Source organism: Octodon degus, unplaced genomic scaffold (assembly GCF_000260255.1).
Source record: "Octodon degus isolate 3935 unplaced genomic scaffold, OctDeg1.0 scaffold00263, whole genome shotgun sequence".
Classification (NCBI taxonomy): domain Eukaryota; kingdom Metazoa; phylum Chordata; class Mammalia; order Rodentia; family Octodontidae; genus Octodon; species Octodon degus.
In genome coordinates this window covers 1,818,629-1,833,213 of record NW_004524839.1, presented here as the reverse complement: position 1 = coordinate 1,833,213, position 14,585 = coordinate 1,818,629, and the positions used below count along the sequence as shown (strand labels likewise).

Here is a 14,585-nt window from a genome sequence, read left to right as displayed (position 1 = left end):
ATTTCTTCACCTCAATGACAGAAATGATGAGAAGGCCAGAATGTAAAATACTAAAACTATCTTAACCCTACCAGTGTACTAGCCTTAGTGTACATGTCCCTGGTTCACTGTTTATTCTTTCTTCGTTTTCTTTGATGAATGTTCTTTGGATAATACCATTTGTTCCTTCTCACTAAGAAGAATAAAGAACATTCTTGTTCTAGGTTCAAGAGGCTTCAACATGTGTAGAGATTTTTTAGCTTTCCATGCACTTTAGTTTTTGCTTTTGTTTTCAGTTTTTATTAATGTAATTTTGTTAGTACATGTTTGTAATACACAATGATGACATTCATCATGGGAAATTTGTACATGTACGTACTATGCCGTCTTTTTTGTCCCCTTTCCCTTTCATCTCTCCCTTCTCCCTCCAACTTTTGATCCCCTTCCTGTTTGAAAAAGAACTAGTTCCATTTTTTTCTTGAGTTATCTTTTTTAGAATCTGTTTTCTCTTCCTTCCTTCCCTACTCCATCTCTTGTCCTCTTTCCCATTTGAAAAAGATCTCCCTACTTTCTATTATCTATCCATTTATTCTTTTATAGTCACACTCCCCTTAGCCTAGAATACCTTCCTGCCATGGTTCAAAGGCCCTTGTTCATGGAGAAAACTTCTTCTGTCTATGCTTAGACTAGCTCATAATGTTCATCAGCTCTCCTGAGCGATCTAAAATAAACAGCAGAGAGTTCCCAGGTATGGGCAAATCATGTTTTCTCTACTTTGTATATACAAGGAGAAGATGATCTCAAATAAGCTTTACTATCTTTGTGGATCAGTATTCATAAACTGTCTGAGTTAAAACAGTATCTTTGCCATGTAAATTCAGTTTAAAAACATATTTCCTAGTCCCTCACTCCCAACCTATTTATTTTTATTTTGCTTTTTGAGATACGGATCACCACACAGTTCAGGCTGTGAAGCCCAGGTTGGATTCAAACAGTGTTCCTCCTGCCTCAGCCTCCCCCGCACTGGTGTAGCACACATGTGTCACCACACCCAGCTCCACCTAATCATTTTGTTTTCATCCAAGTCTCTCCTATATATAAATTCTGTAGATAGCAATGTTCAATAGAGAGATAGCAAATATAAATCAAGTAAAGAGATAAAGTGGCAGGTGGAATGGAAACATGTTTGTTCTTTTATTAAATTCCTATTTTCATTTTTGCTGGTAAAGATTATTCTGATTATCATAAAGAACAGTTTTGGGGCCGGGGAGATGGCTCAGTGGAATAAGTGCTTCCCTGGCAAGCACAAGGGTCTGAGTTCAATCCCCGGTTCTGCAAAAAAAAAAAAAAAAAAAACCTGAAAGAATAAATAAAATCCAAAAGGTCTAATAGATACTGCAAAAGGAAAGAAACTATTCAAACAGAAGGACCAACTGGGATGAAGAAAAGGAAAAAATGGGGCCGGGGAGGCGGCTCAGTGGAATAAGAGCTTCCCTGGCAAGCACAAGGGTCTGAGTTCAATCCCCGGTTCTGCCCAAAAAAAAAAAAAAAAAAAAAGCGGTGTCTTTTTTTTTTTTTTTTTTTTTTTAAAAAAAAAAAAAAAAAAAAAAAAGAACAGTTTTAAAAGTAGAATTTAACTTTGGCCTCCTTTTCCCCCAATCAGGTTCCTTGGCTGGTCTGATAGACATCTCTGCACATTGGATGACGGACTTAAAAGAAGGTATATGCACAGAGGGATTCTGGTTCAACCATGAACACTGTTGCTGGAACTCTCAGCAGGTCACGTTTGAAGACAGAGACAAGTGCCCAGAGTGGAATAGTTGGTCCCAGCTTATCATGAGCATGGAGGAGGTAATATGTAATAGTGATTTGTGAAACACTGAATTTTATTCTTACGTTTGTTTCATGCCTTATAAAACATTCATGACAATTGTGGAGTCTTTCCCTACTTTCTTTTTCACAAAAAGGGGAACCCATGCCAGCTGCCTTTTTCTGTGGTTTGTTTAGTTGTATTTCCTTCTTTTCTGATTTGTGGAGTCTTTGTTGCTTATCTTTAAAATTTCAGTTTGTTTCAAATAAGCCTGGTGGTTCTTCTTAGTTGTGTATAGAATGTTACTGGATTTATCTTTCCTTAATAATTTCAATAGGAATGTCAGAGGTAGCTGACAGGTAAGCTGTAATTTCTAACAAAGGATGGAGTGGGTGAAAAGTGTTTATCATATAGATACCAAAAGTGATTTGTTCCTGATCATTCATTGCAGTAGAATCTTTTCTAAATTACCATAAATTGTCAACAAAACAAACTCAGGAAAAAAATTGTCCACAATCCCATCTTGAAGTCAAATTATATTTTTATTTTCATCTAGCATCATTGTTGATGCAAATGTAGATGTTTTTCAGTTCTTTTCCTTCCTATTACTACTTTATTTTATATGAGAACTTTCCCACTGAAAAAAAGTATACAGAACACAAAACTCCCAATTCCACTGTGCTTCCACACACAGAAAGGAGTGGCATTTTAGTGCCTGTCTCATCGACTGTGTTGGTGAAGTGAGCGAGACCAGACCAGGATATGGATTTGGACTCTTTATTTAATATATATATATATATTAAATATATATATTACAAATATTATTATATGTAATATATTATTCATAATATATTACATATATTATGAATATTATATATTCACCAACACAGTCGATGAGACAGGCACTAAAATGCCACTCCTTTCTGTGTGTGGAAGCACAGTGGAATTGGGAGAGTTTTGTATTCTGTATACTTTTTTTCAGTGGGAAAGTTCTCATATAAAATAAAGTAGTAATAGGAAGGAAAAGAACTGAAAAACATCTACTTTTGCATCAATATATATATATATAATTTGTGCCATGCTGGCCTTGAAGTTGCAATGATCTTCCTGCCTCACCTCAGCCTCCCAAGTGCTGGGAATACAGGCATGCACCACCTCATCTTGCTGGACTCTATTTTTTAAAGCTGATCACATAGAAATAGCAAGTAGAATATTGGTCATTAGAAGCTGGGAAGTGTAGGTGGAAAAGAGGAAAGAAAGAGGTTGAATAACAGGTTTCAAATATAGTTAGAAATGAAGAATAAGTTACAGTGTTCTACAGCACAGGAAGGTAACTTATCAACCTTTTTCTTATGTCTTTTTGAGACAGAGTTTCGCTATGCACTTCAGACTGGCCTTGAGCTCACTTTGTAGCTCAGGCTGATCTCAAACTCCCAATGATCCTCCTGCCTCAGACTCCCAAGTGGTGGGATTACAGGCATGTACCACTATCCTGGGCTTTCAACTTCTTGTGTATCTATAAAAAACCAGAAGAGAGGCATTTGAGGGTTCCAAACAAAAAGATGATAAATATTAAAGAGATAGATGTGCTATTTAGCTTGATTTAATCATAGCTTATGGTGTATGCATAAAATTATCACACTGTACCTCATAAAAATATAATTATTGTGTGCAAATTGAAAATAAACTAAAAATTGTCATTACCCACCATAGTTCCCGAACAACTTAGAGTGGTGCACATGTATGCACATGCGCACACACTCGTGCACTCACGTGCTCATTCCCTCACACAAAATCAATTGAGGGGAAAGCAGGATAGGAAAATAATCAAGTCAGAAACACAGCTTATATGGCAATGTGAGTATACAAATACATATTGGCTCAGGGAAGGAGTTCAATTGAAAGGTAGTGTATATGGTGCATATTTGTGAGGATTTAGTTCTGTGCTTCTCAAATGTGGTTATGGGCAGTGCCCTGAGACAGGTAAAACTGTAGGGTGAATCTTACTTGCCTTTCTAGAGCATCAGATTTTTCTATTTGGAGGAAAAAAAATCTTGTTAAAGAACTAATTAAGCAGTTATAAAAATGGAATATAAAATTTCTATATTTGTGAAGAAGAAAATCCAAGATGTCTGTTGTAGCTGTGTTCTCATGTTATTTCCACCCCTTAACTGATGTCTTTTGTTTATCCTCCCAGATTAGGAAAAACTGGGATACAAAAGTTTGAGAATCCTAAAACTTGGGGCAAGAGCATGCATCTGTAAGGTGTGCACGTATGTAGGTGTCACTCGCTTTTTTAGAAAGCTTAAAGTCATTGTACATTAATAAGAAGTGTTAAAACAACTACAAGAGAGTCTGCTATACCTTTCACTGAAGCTTTCTCAACAGTAACACTTGCATAAGGATAGTACAGGAAATTAGCATGGCTACAATCCACAAACCCTATTCTCCAAGACCTTGTCTGGGAAAAGAATCTTCTGAAGTTTGAGAATCCTTCTTTTGCCAAGAATTTGGCTTCTTGTTTTCTGTCTTTGGCCAGTTTTCCTTTTCTTCTGCTTCCTTTCTCTGTTTATTCCCTCTGGAATCTTCTTGTTCCAGACTACATTTCAAAGGTAAAGAGAGAGCAGATGTCTGTGTCATTGAGGAATTAAATCATAGAAAACCTGCGTAAAACTTACAGCTCAGAAAAAATACTGAGCATTCTAGTTCTTGTATATCTCAGGATTATTTTAATAGTGCTTAATAGTGTTTTCAGAAATGAAAAATTAGGGCCAGGGAGATAGCTCAGTAGAATAAGTGCTTGCCTGGTAAGTGCAGGGTCCTGAGTTCAATCCCTGGTACCACAAAAGAAAGAAAAGAAAAGAAAGAAAAAATCTAGATGGGGGTGATACATGCCTATAATCCTAGCATTTGACAGGTTGAGGCAGGAAGGATTACTGTGAGTTTGAGGCCAGCTTGAGCTATACAGTGGGACTCTGTCTCAAACCCTCACCCCCCACTCCAAAAAAAGAAAGAAAAGTTATTCTTTGGTGGTGCTCGGGATTGAACACACGGCCCTTGCACTGTGCTGCACCCCCAGCCTGTTAGACACAGGACCTCACTAAATTGTTACATTACTCAAGCTGGGCTTGAACTGTTTTTTGGTTTTTTTTTTTGTTACTGTTATTTATTGAGACAACATCTTGCTATGTAAATAGTTCAGGCTGCCCTAGAACTTGTGAGTAAAAGCTGAACTTATGATGCTCCTGCCTAAGCCTCCCAGTGCTGGGACTGCAAGCATGGAAAAATCTATTGAGTTTTGCATTCCATGTAATTTGAATGAGTTTCAACTCCTAATATTTTTTACCAGAAAGCATAACTTCCTAATATTCAAAATTGGTATGGCAATTTACCAGTCTTTATTGTTGATGAATTTTTTATTAGTGGTCAAAACCAGATTTTCTTGTGGCACACTTCATTATTGTAGGGACATAATCTCAAAAATATGGTCTCTCCATTTTAAAAAAAGGGGCTGGGGATATAATTCAGTGGTTGAATACTTGTCTACCTTGCATGACACCCTGGATTCTATCCTCAGTGTTCCCCAAAAAGGTTATTGCCCTTTTATTCCTTGCAATATCTACCATCATGAGGGCCTAAAACCCTCTGCTCATAACACTTGTTGCTGTACCTGTGGTAGCAAAATTCTCTCAAATATATAATCATTATATGTATAATCTTAAAACAAGTTAAATCCATAGAAAGTAGGCTGATGATTACTAGGAACAGGGAGGGGAGAAAATGCAGAAAAACAGACCAAAGCTATAAATCTGTAGTTAAGATGAAATAAATCTAATATGCCACACAAAGACTATAGTTAATATTGTATACTGAAAGTTGGCTAAGAATACATTTTAAGTTCATATAACATATATAAAGAAGGGCAACTAGAAGGTGATAGATACTGTAAATCTGTGGTAATCATGTTGTTATGTAAATATGTATCATAACATGAGGACTAGGGATGTAGCTCATTGGTAAAGTGTGTGCTCTAGCCTGCAGGAGGCCCTGGATTCCATCCCTAGCACCAAAGACAAAATGAATCAAAACAAAGCAAAACAAAAACATCATGTTGTCGATCTTAAACATCTATAATAAACATAATTTAAAAACATAAAAGATTTAGGCATTTTAGTCACTATCACCTTTTGTGACAATTGAACACCAAGATAGATAGCCAGGGTTGAATGTAATAGAACTTTTGTTTTTTGGAGTCGAAAATCTTTGGATCTGGTTTTCAGTTTCATTGTGCAACCCAGGGTCAGCCATTGTGGCAGGGGAGGACACTGTTAAACCCTTGTTAAAATTGATACAGAGTCTTATATATTTGACTACAAAGCCTATCAACGCACTCACATCAAAATGAATTTTGTTTCAGGATCTCTAGTTGGCTCTTCCTCCATGTCCATTATTAGAACCCACTGTAAATTTCCTTTGGGTACAGCAGAGCATCTCGTTGTTAGCACTAAGTGACCTGACAAGTGTTTCAGTAGTTGTTTTATTGGACAATCAGGAAGAAAAAACATTTGAGCAATTTAATGTTGATTGTTGTCTTTCTGACTTTCCTTTCTGGAAAAATCATTACTCAGAAGACCTACATGCCTCAGGGAGCCAGTGTAGGCTAAAATAATCTTCTCTGCTTTTTTCCCCTTGTTCCAGGGAGCCTTTGCCTACATAGTCAACTATTTCATGTACGTCCTCTGGGCTCTTCTGTTTGCCTTCCTTGCTGTATCTCTTGTTAAGGTCTTTGCACCTTATGCCTGTGGCTCTGGAATCCCAGAGGTAAGTTTGTTTAAATGGTTTCCAAATGTTCATAACATGAATCTTTTTTTGGTTAAAATACGTTAATGTATATTCTAGCATATACCCCAATGGTTTTTGTAGTACTGGGTCTTTGCACTGAGATACATTCCCAACCTTTTTTAAAATTTTGTTTTGACACATGATGTCTCTAAGTTGCCTAGTCTGGGCTTGAATTTGTTGCCCTTTTGCCTCAGGCTCTCAAGTCACTGAGATTCCAGGGGTAGACCACTATGCCTGGCAGTTTGGTGGATATTAAACAGAGTTAGATAGGTTGGATGTCATGGGCCTATACTGCCAGCTACTTGGGCAGCTGAGGCAGGAGCAACATTTGAGCTCACAAGTTCAAGACTAGTCTGAGCAACATAGTGAAACCCTTGGTCATAAAGACCAAAAACCCAAACAACACTTCAACAGGGTTTAAGTTCCTGAGGTCTTGAAATCTCTCACAGTGTCTTCCTTCAAGTCTCTTCTCGGCCTGGGTTACCTGATTTAGTCTAGGAAGGGATAATGGTTACTAAAATTATTTCTAACTACTTTTGGTTTGCTTATTTATTTATTTTGTGGTACTGGGAATTGAACTGAGGGCCTTGTGCTTGCCAAGCAAGCACTTATTCTACTGAGCTATCTCCCCAGCCCCTACTTTTGGTTTAGATTTCTAGACAGTGACTGAAAGCATTCAGACTTTAGGTTACCAGGATAACTTTGACCCCCGCTTTGTTTCCTAACTCAGGAATAGTCCCACATTCCTTTGGGAGTTAAGCAAAGCTATAGCTAATCTTTCAAGTTGTTTCAGGAACACTGACCTTGCCCTTTCAGAGCATGACTCCTAGGCCACCAATTTATAAACTAAGGAAGCACCTATGCTTGCCTTGCTCTCTCCATCTAAACACTGTCATACTTATGCTCTTTCCAGCTGTCACATGGCTCCACTCAGCCACCCTACCCAAAAAGGTACATGAAAGCTTAAAGAAAAGTTCTGACTTTCATTGGCTTCTGGATTCCCTCTCCAAATGTGTGTCACTTGTTCAAAGATTCAGTGTTGTAATGAAGTCCAGAATTTTACTCTTAACCTTGTTTACTTTTATAGTCTATATCTTTGTGTTTGACCCACAGATAAAAACTATCTTAAGCGGTTTCATTATTAGAGGCTATTTGGGTAAGTGGACCCTGGTTATCAAAACCATCACCTTGGTGCTGGCAGTGTCATCTGGCTTGAGCCTGGGTAAAGAGGGCCCCCTAGTGCACGTGGCTTGCTGTTGTGGGAACATCCTGTGCCACTGTTTCAACAAATACAGGAAGAATGAAGCCAAGCGCAGAGAGGTAATGGCAACTGGCCTTAGTAGTTTCCTTTTGCATGAAAGCATAAATGGTACAGTCTTAGGGGTGGGAATTGGGAACTCTATCACTGTGAATGCACAGGCCTTTTGACTTAGCATGTCCACTTGCAGGAATTTCTCTTAAAGCCATTCTAGCATGTGCGTGCATACTGTTGTCTGGGGATTAGTCAGTGCAGTGTTTGTTAACAGTGAACATCTGAAACTACCAAAATGCTCATCTGTAAGGCACTTACCAAGTAAGCAATATTCTGTGTATACTTTAGAATATTATGCAACAATTAAAAAGAATGAGATAGTTCTATAGATACTCACATGGAATGTGGTGACATTTGCACTGTTAATTTTTTTAAAAAGTGTATTCTCTATGCACTTAAAAATAATATGTCTTGAAAGAGATCTTAACCCCAAACTGCTAAAAACATCTACTTCTCAAAAGACAGAGAATAAGGTGAGGAGAAGTAAGGACTTTAACTTTGTATTGTATATAATTCTATACAACTATGTATTGATTCTATTAGAAAAGAAGTTACAAAACAGGATATTTTTTAAAAGCTCATTCTTACAGAAGAATAAATGTCAATTAAATGTATATTCCAGAGGCCAGTTTCTTCCTCTTTTTTTCTGCCTAATACTACACTTGGACTAATTTCTCACTATATTGGACCACTACTTCCTGTCTCAGTTAGCTAAATAAGTCCTATCACTGTATCTCTGTAGTTGTTCTCAAATTTATGTAGTTGTTGCTGTGTTATTTTGCATGGGAAGACCATGTTAAAAAAGATGTCCAACTTATTAGTTATTTTTGTTTTACTATTATTAGGATTTAAGGAAATAATGGATTTGCTTTATTTTTCTTGAAAACAAAGAAAGTATATATGGAATGGGTCAAGACCAAGTTCATTTCATTCAAAAGGATTTTTCACAAAATTTGAATCTCATGATTTCTTCTGAAAACATTTCTTTATGATTGGCCATAAAACTCAGGAGGAAACTGGAAACTTGTTGAGATTTCAGATATGGAATAAATTTCGACATTTAAGTGAGGAAGTTTCTGGCATAGTTAGAAAGGAGAGAAAAGCTAGAAGGAGTGAGATAGAGACATGTGAGTAGATTGTTTAGTTACTTGTACAGGTACACAAGCCTGTGTTAAATTGTGGAGGTTGTTAAATGAGAACAACTTACGGAAGTGTGAGAATTGAAAAGACATTTTAATAGGCAAGAGTGAAGTGTTGATTATTGCTGGTTTTGCGTGGATAGAGGGTACACCTTCCATGAAAGTGGCATTTTTGTTCAAATTGTTCTTTATATAGTGAGAGGAATTTGATTTGCCTGTTTCTCTGTGCAGATGCCATATATTTCTCTGACTTGACTCATGAATATTTGAATCTTACATTTATTCCCTATTGCTTACTCAGACTTTTATTTTTCTTATTGTTTGTACCATTGGTGGCAACGCTTTTGTGCTCAGGTGGTCTTGCCAAAGTGGGCAGATGGTTGAGAGCAAACATTTGACAAAAGCATAGACAGATTCCGTGCTATAGTATAAAATTAAAGCACACCCAGCAACCCAGTTCTTTCATCTCCCTTCTCATTCATTCTTAACATAGTAAACAACCTCCCCTTTCCCAATTTACGTGATGGCTGTCCTCATCCTTCTCATATGAAAGCCACGTTTTGAAGTCCCCACAGCTGTTATTAGAAATCTCACTCATCTCTCTCCTTCATTTTCCTGGGCCCCCTTATACTCCCAAAGAAACCTGTTTACTTATTTTGCCTACAACCATTTTATGCTTCAATGTTCTTAATTCTGTTTAACTTTCTCTTTAAAATAATTCCTCCCTCTCCAAATCATTTGTCTCTCCATAGCTACAGAATCCAAGGGGGGAAAAAACTTGAGCTCTTCAAGTAATTCTGGTTTGTTTTCTACCATCAGAGTTAGTTCTGTACATTTTACATGCACATACATGCCTGCATACTGAGGTGGCACCCTCTAAGAATCATTTATTTTCTTTCCATATTTATTCATCCCTCCTTCCCAGTCTCAGATTCTTTTTTCTTCTGACTGCTTTGCTTGTCATACCTAATCTTGTTTAGGTCTTCTCATCCTTTAAACCTCTGGCTGTTTCCCTTTTTTGTTTCCACAGGTTACCAGATATGTATTGGACACATAGTATAGAAAACTTTGAGTACAAATTGTATGAGTAGCGCAGTCCCTAAATGGCTGTGAACCAATCATTACTCTCAGTTTTGTGTCACTATAATCTTCTTTAACATCTTGTTTCACAACATTCATTTACAAGTTGCTCTTTAGATATATACTGTAAGTACTTTAGATGAGGAATAAATAGGCCTCCAAGCTCAAATTCAGTTTCTGAACTGGGAGTATTGTGATTGGGTGGGATATAATGTAGAATAAAGCACATGCCTAACCCACAAGGAGAGAGTTCTCTCTACCGTGGAGAGTGCCCTGTTTACCATTTAAGCATGTGAACCAGGTCTTGTGGTCATCATCTGAGATACAGTGTTTGTTCTCAGAATAACTAGAGATTGAACTTTATTTTGGGGGTTGTAGAACATGTAAAGATTTTTTTATGAAAGTATTTAGTAACCAGTAATGTTCTTATTACAAATGCAGTTGAATATGAGAAAGTGGTATTATTCTGTTACTAATTTTGCATTTTGGATTGTAGGTCTTGTCGGCTGCAGCAGCTGCTGGTGTATCTGTAGCCTTTGGGGCTCCTATTGGTGGAGTATTATTTAGCCTGGAAGAGGTAATGACTTCTCATGTTTAGTAGAGTATATGTGTGCTTTAATGTCAGGAATTTCAGTCAATATTTAGATAGATTGCAGTCCCTGAGAGCACTGCCCAACTCAGTGCTTTACCATGTGATCAGAAATTCCTGGCCAGTTTTTGTTCTCAACTCAAATGCCAGCATTACCAGTTTTCCACCTGAAGCAGTTTTTGGATATTGACTGAGTTTGCTTTTTTACCTTCTTTCTTATAGGTCAGCTACTATTTTCCCCTCAAAACTTTGTGGCGTTCATTCTTTGCTGCCCTAGTGGCAGCATTTACTCTACGTTCCATCAATCCATTTGGGAACAGTCGCCTAGTGCTATTTTATGTGGAGTTTCACACCCCATGGCATCTCTTCGAGCTTGTGCCATTCATTCTTCTGGGCATATTTGGTGGTCTATGGGGAGCTCTGTTTATCCGCACAAATATCGCATGGTGTCGGAAGCGGAAGACCACTCAATTGGGCAAGTATCCTGTCATAGAAGTACTCATTGTGACAGCCATCACTGCCATCTTGGCTTTCCCCAATGAATATACCCGGATGAGCACAAGTGAACTTATTTCTGAGCTGTTCAATGACTGTGGCCTTCTGGACTCTTCTAAGCTTTGTGATTATGAGAACCGTTTCAACACAAGCAAGAGTGGTGAACTGCCCGATAGACCTGCTGGCCCCGGAGTCTATAGTGCCATGTGGCAGCTGGCTTTGACACTCATACTGAAAATTGTCATTACAATATTCACCTTTGGCATGAAGGTGAGGAACTCTCTTGATACTCAGTGACTGTATTTGTGGCTGGGGTTTTGAAGAAAGAACAAAGGCAAGGTATACTATAATCCTAATAGCTCATGTGGTATGGTGCTTTCAGTTTCCCCAACATGATTTCCCCTAAAGCCTCTTAGCCCTGACTTGTTCTTATAACTTCATAGACAATTGCACCTCTGTCTCAAATTGTCCAAGCTTATTTTGAGATCAAATGCAAGCCTCAGTGTTGAGATTTGAAGAAGAAATGTTTCTTTCTTTTCTGTGCAAACCATTTTGCCTTTCATAAAGGATGGTGACCTGTTTATTCCAGTGGCTCTTGTATCAAAAACATATCTAACGGGCTGGTGAGATGGCTCAGTGGTCTAAAGCACATACTTAGAACAAGCTTAGCAAAGCATAGGGACTACGGTTCAATCCCCCAGCACCACATGCCAGCCAGCCCCGCCCCCTGGTGGGCTGAGCTGGCCACACACACACACACACACACACACACACACACATAAATAAATAAGTAAATAAATAAATTAAAAAAAAACATATCTAACAATAGTTTCAGTCCTTACAGGATGGCTTTAAAGTTTATTAATTAAACGTAATTATAATCTGAATCTCATGAAGTTGCTGGTATTTAGCCACTTTGATCTCAGTTTCATGTGATCCAAACGATATATACCTAAGAGTATGTTTTACAGTTGAAATCAGTGCTTAGTTGTTAACCAGTGGGAACAATTTCATATGATAGTACTGTAGTATTTAAACTATCAAAAGCAGATAACAATGTATTCTCTTCTGGGATGTAGAAGCTAAAATATAAAAGTTGATCTTATAGATGTAGAGTAGAATAATGATTCCTATAATAGTGGCTGGAAAGGTTAGTAGAGAGGAAGAGATAAAGATTGATTAATGTTTACAAAATATGGTTAGAAGGATTAAATTCTACTCTTCTGTAGCACAACAGGGTGGCTATAGTTAATAATTTATTGCATATTTCAAAATAAAGGGCAGGAGTTTGAAGGTTTCCAACACAAAGAAGTTCAAGGTGATATATATGCTAATTATCCTGACTTGATCACTATACATGGTGTACATGTATTGAAATATCAGACCACATCCCATAAATATGTCTAGTTGTTATGTGTCAATTAAACAGACATAGGGCTGGTATGTTTTACTTTTAGTACCTGTTGCCATTTTCATGTATCAGTAGCAACCAAAAAGGAAAAATTGTTAAAGTTTTTCCCTCCTCCATTCTAGGTTTTGTTTGTTTCTTTTCTTACCACACTTCTGACCTGTTATTTCCCTTATTGCCTAGGGAAACTGAGATTCAAATAGTAGTAAGAGAGCAACTTAGTGTAGACAATGTGTGCTCTCTGAGACCAGGTCATTTGTCCCTTTGGCCTAGGTAGAGGATGAGACTGAAAAACTTTGTGGTGCTTCTTGTGTTATGTTTCCCTTCACAGCTCATTGCTTCATATAAAGGACAGTCGTGCACCATTAGAACAGCAAACTCAAATGCCTTCCAGAATTAAACACAGTATTTCTACAGTTTAGATTATCCATACCATCATTTCCCTCTCTTAGTACAGAATATTAAAAATACTCTAGAATTCACAAGAGCAAAGAGATAAATGAAGCCTCCATTTTTTGGTTAAGCATGCGACTTACTTTTATTTATTTATTTATTTATTTATTTATTTATTTATTTAGCGGAACAGGGGATTGAACTCAGGCCCTTGCACTTGCCAGAGAAGCGCGTATTCCACTGAGCCATCTCCCTGGCCCCGTGACTTACTTTTAATGTACTTACTTACATTTAAATTTATTCATTTAATCTTTCTTTATACAGTGGCACAATAGACTGGAACCTCATATGCCATCCTTTTTGTGTGTGCAGTGCATTAGGATTCAATATACAAGTAGAGTTGTGAGCATTCCATTTAAATCCCAATTCACTAAATCTTGACCTTTGATCCAGGTCTTAATCTCTCTAAACTTTAGGTTCTTCATCATTGGGGAATAATAATGCCTATTTCCTAGGGTAGTTATAAAGAATCTGTAAAATCTTCAATGTAGAGCATCCAGCATTGAACACTGTAGTCAATAAAGGGTAGTTGCCAGTGATAGAGTTCAAAATTGGGAGAAATGTCTGCGTATTTAAGAAAATCCATCTATTTTCCTTTTTCTTTGGGAAAGGCCTAAGTTCTGCCTCCAGTTCTGTGTTGGTCTGGAGAGTTCAGGCTCTTGCTTGATGGACCCCGAATCAGGGTAAGCTTCTTTGCCAGTCGTCCTTGCCTGCACATCCTAGAGAGCCTTTATCCCCTGTAGTGTTACACAAATCTTTATAGCCACTTGCTAGCATAGTACATAGTTAAACTGTCAGTTGGCCTGTTTGCTTTGCAAAGGGTCAGTCTTCCAGCCCTTACCATTCACCAAGCAGTCACATTATTTCTCACTGATCATCTATGCTTTCTCTTTACAGATCCCTTCTGGCCTCTTTATACCTAGCATGGCTGTTGGTGCTATAGCAGGCCGACTTTTAGGAGTAGGAATGGAGCAACTGGCCTATAACCACCATGACTGGGCCATCTTCAATAGCTGGTGTAGTCAGGGAGCTGATTGTATCACTCCTGGACTTTACGCGATGGTTGGGGCTGCGGCCTGCTTAGGTGAGTAGTGTGTGCCTTGATGTCAGAGAGCTGCTCTCCACATAAAAGGAGAGTGATGTCAAGCGCCGTTGACTGCACAATTTTAAAAATCATCATCCATTTCCTGTTGAATCTGTTATAGTTAAGTCCTTTATAAAAGCCACTTCTACTTGCACAGTGGGGAGATAATTAGAAACTTAGATAAAGATAACAACAGAAAAACAAAAACTTAGACTCAGCCTAAGTTTGCACAGTAAGGAACTAGTTAATTCCACTCATATAATATATTATGCAGCCTTTAAATATGATGTTAATCCATGACTCATCCACATGGCTGCACTGATAAAGGTTCTACAATCTGAGGTACAGGATCTCAGGACAAATCCTGAGGGCATTTCACTGACCTTCTCAGACC

The 14,585-nt window shown here is 37.8% G+C and overlaps 1 protein-coding gene and 1 long non-coding RNA gene across 6 annotated transcripts in view; one reads left to right on the top strand and one right to left on the bottom strand.

Moving 5' to 3' along the window:
• Clcn5 (chloride voltage-gated channel 5) overlaps positions 1 to 14,585 on the top strand; it is a 224,782-nt gene that overhangs the window by 200,715 nt on the left and 9,482 nt on the right. For all 5 annotated transcript variants that reach the window (XM_023706553.1, XM_023706552.1, XM_004646270.2 and 2 more), the window contains 6 exons: positions 1,643 to 1,830; positions 6,488 to 6,610; positions 7,745 to 7,951; positions 10,659 to 10,739; positions 10,974 to 11,516; positions 14,005 to 14,191. In XM_023706553.1, the coding sequence (XP_023562321.1) occupies positions 1,643 to 1,830; positions 6,488 to 6,610; positions 7,745 to 7,951; positions 10,659 to 10,739; positions 10,974 to 11,516; positions 14,005 to 14,191 (1,329 nt within the window). The remainder of the gene's footprint in view (positions 1 to 1,642; positions 1,831 to 6,487; positions 6,611 to 7,744; positions 7,952 to 10,658; positions 10,740 to 10,973; positions 11,517 to 14,004; positions 14,192 to 14,585) is intronic.
• Positions 741 to 14,585, bottom strand: part of LOC111814065 — an 18,050-nt gene continuing 4,205 nt past the window's right edge. The window contains exons 2-3 of the long non-coding RNA XR_002819145.1: positions 9,104 to 9,109; positions 741 to 752 (exon numbers count right to left, since the gene is read on the bottom strand). This is a non-coding gene — a long non-coding RNA (uncharacterized LOC111814065). The remainder of the gene's footprint in view (positions 753 to 9,103; positions 9,110 to 14,585) is intronic.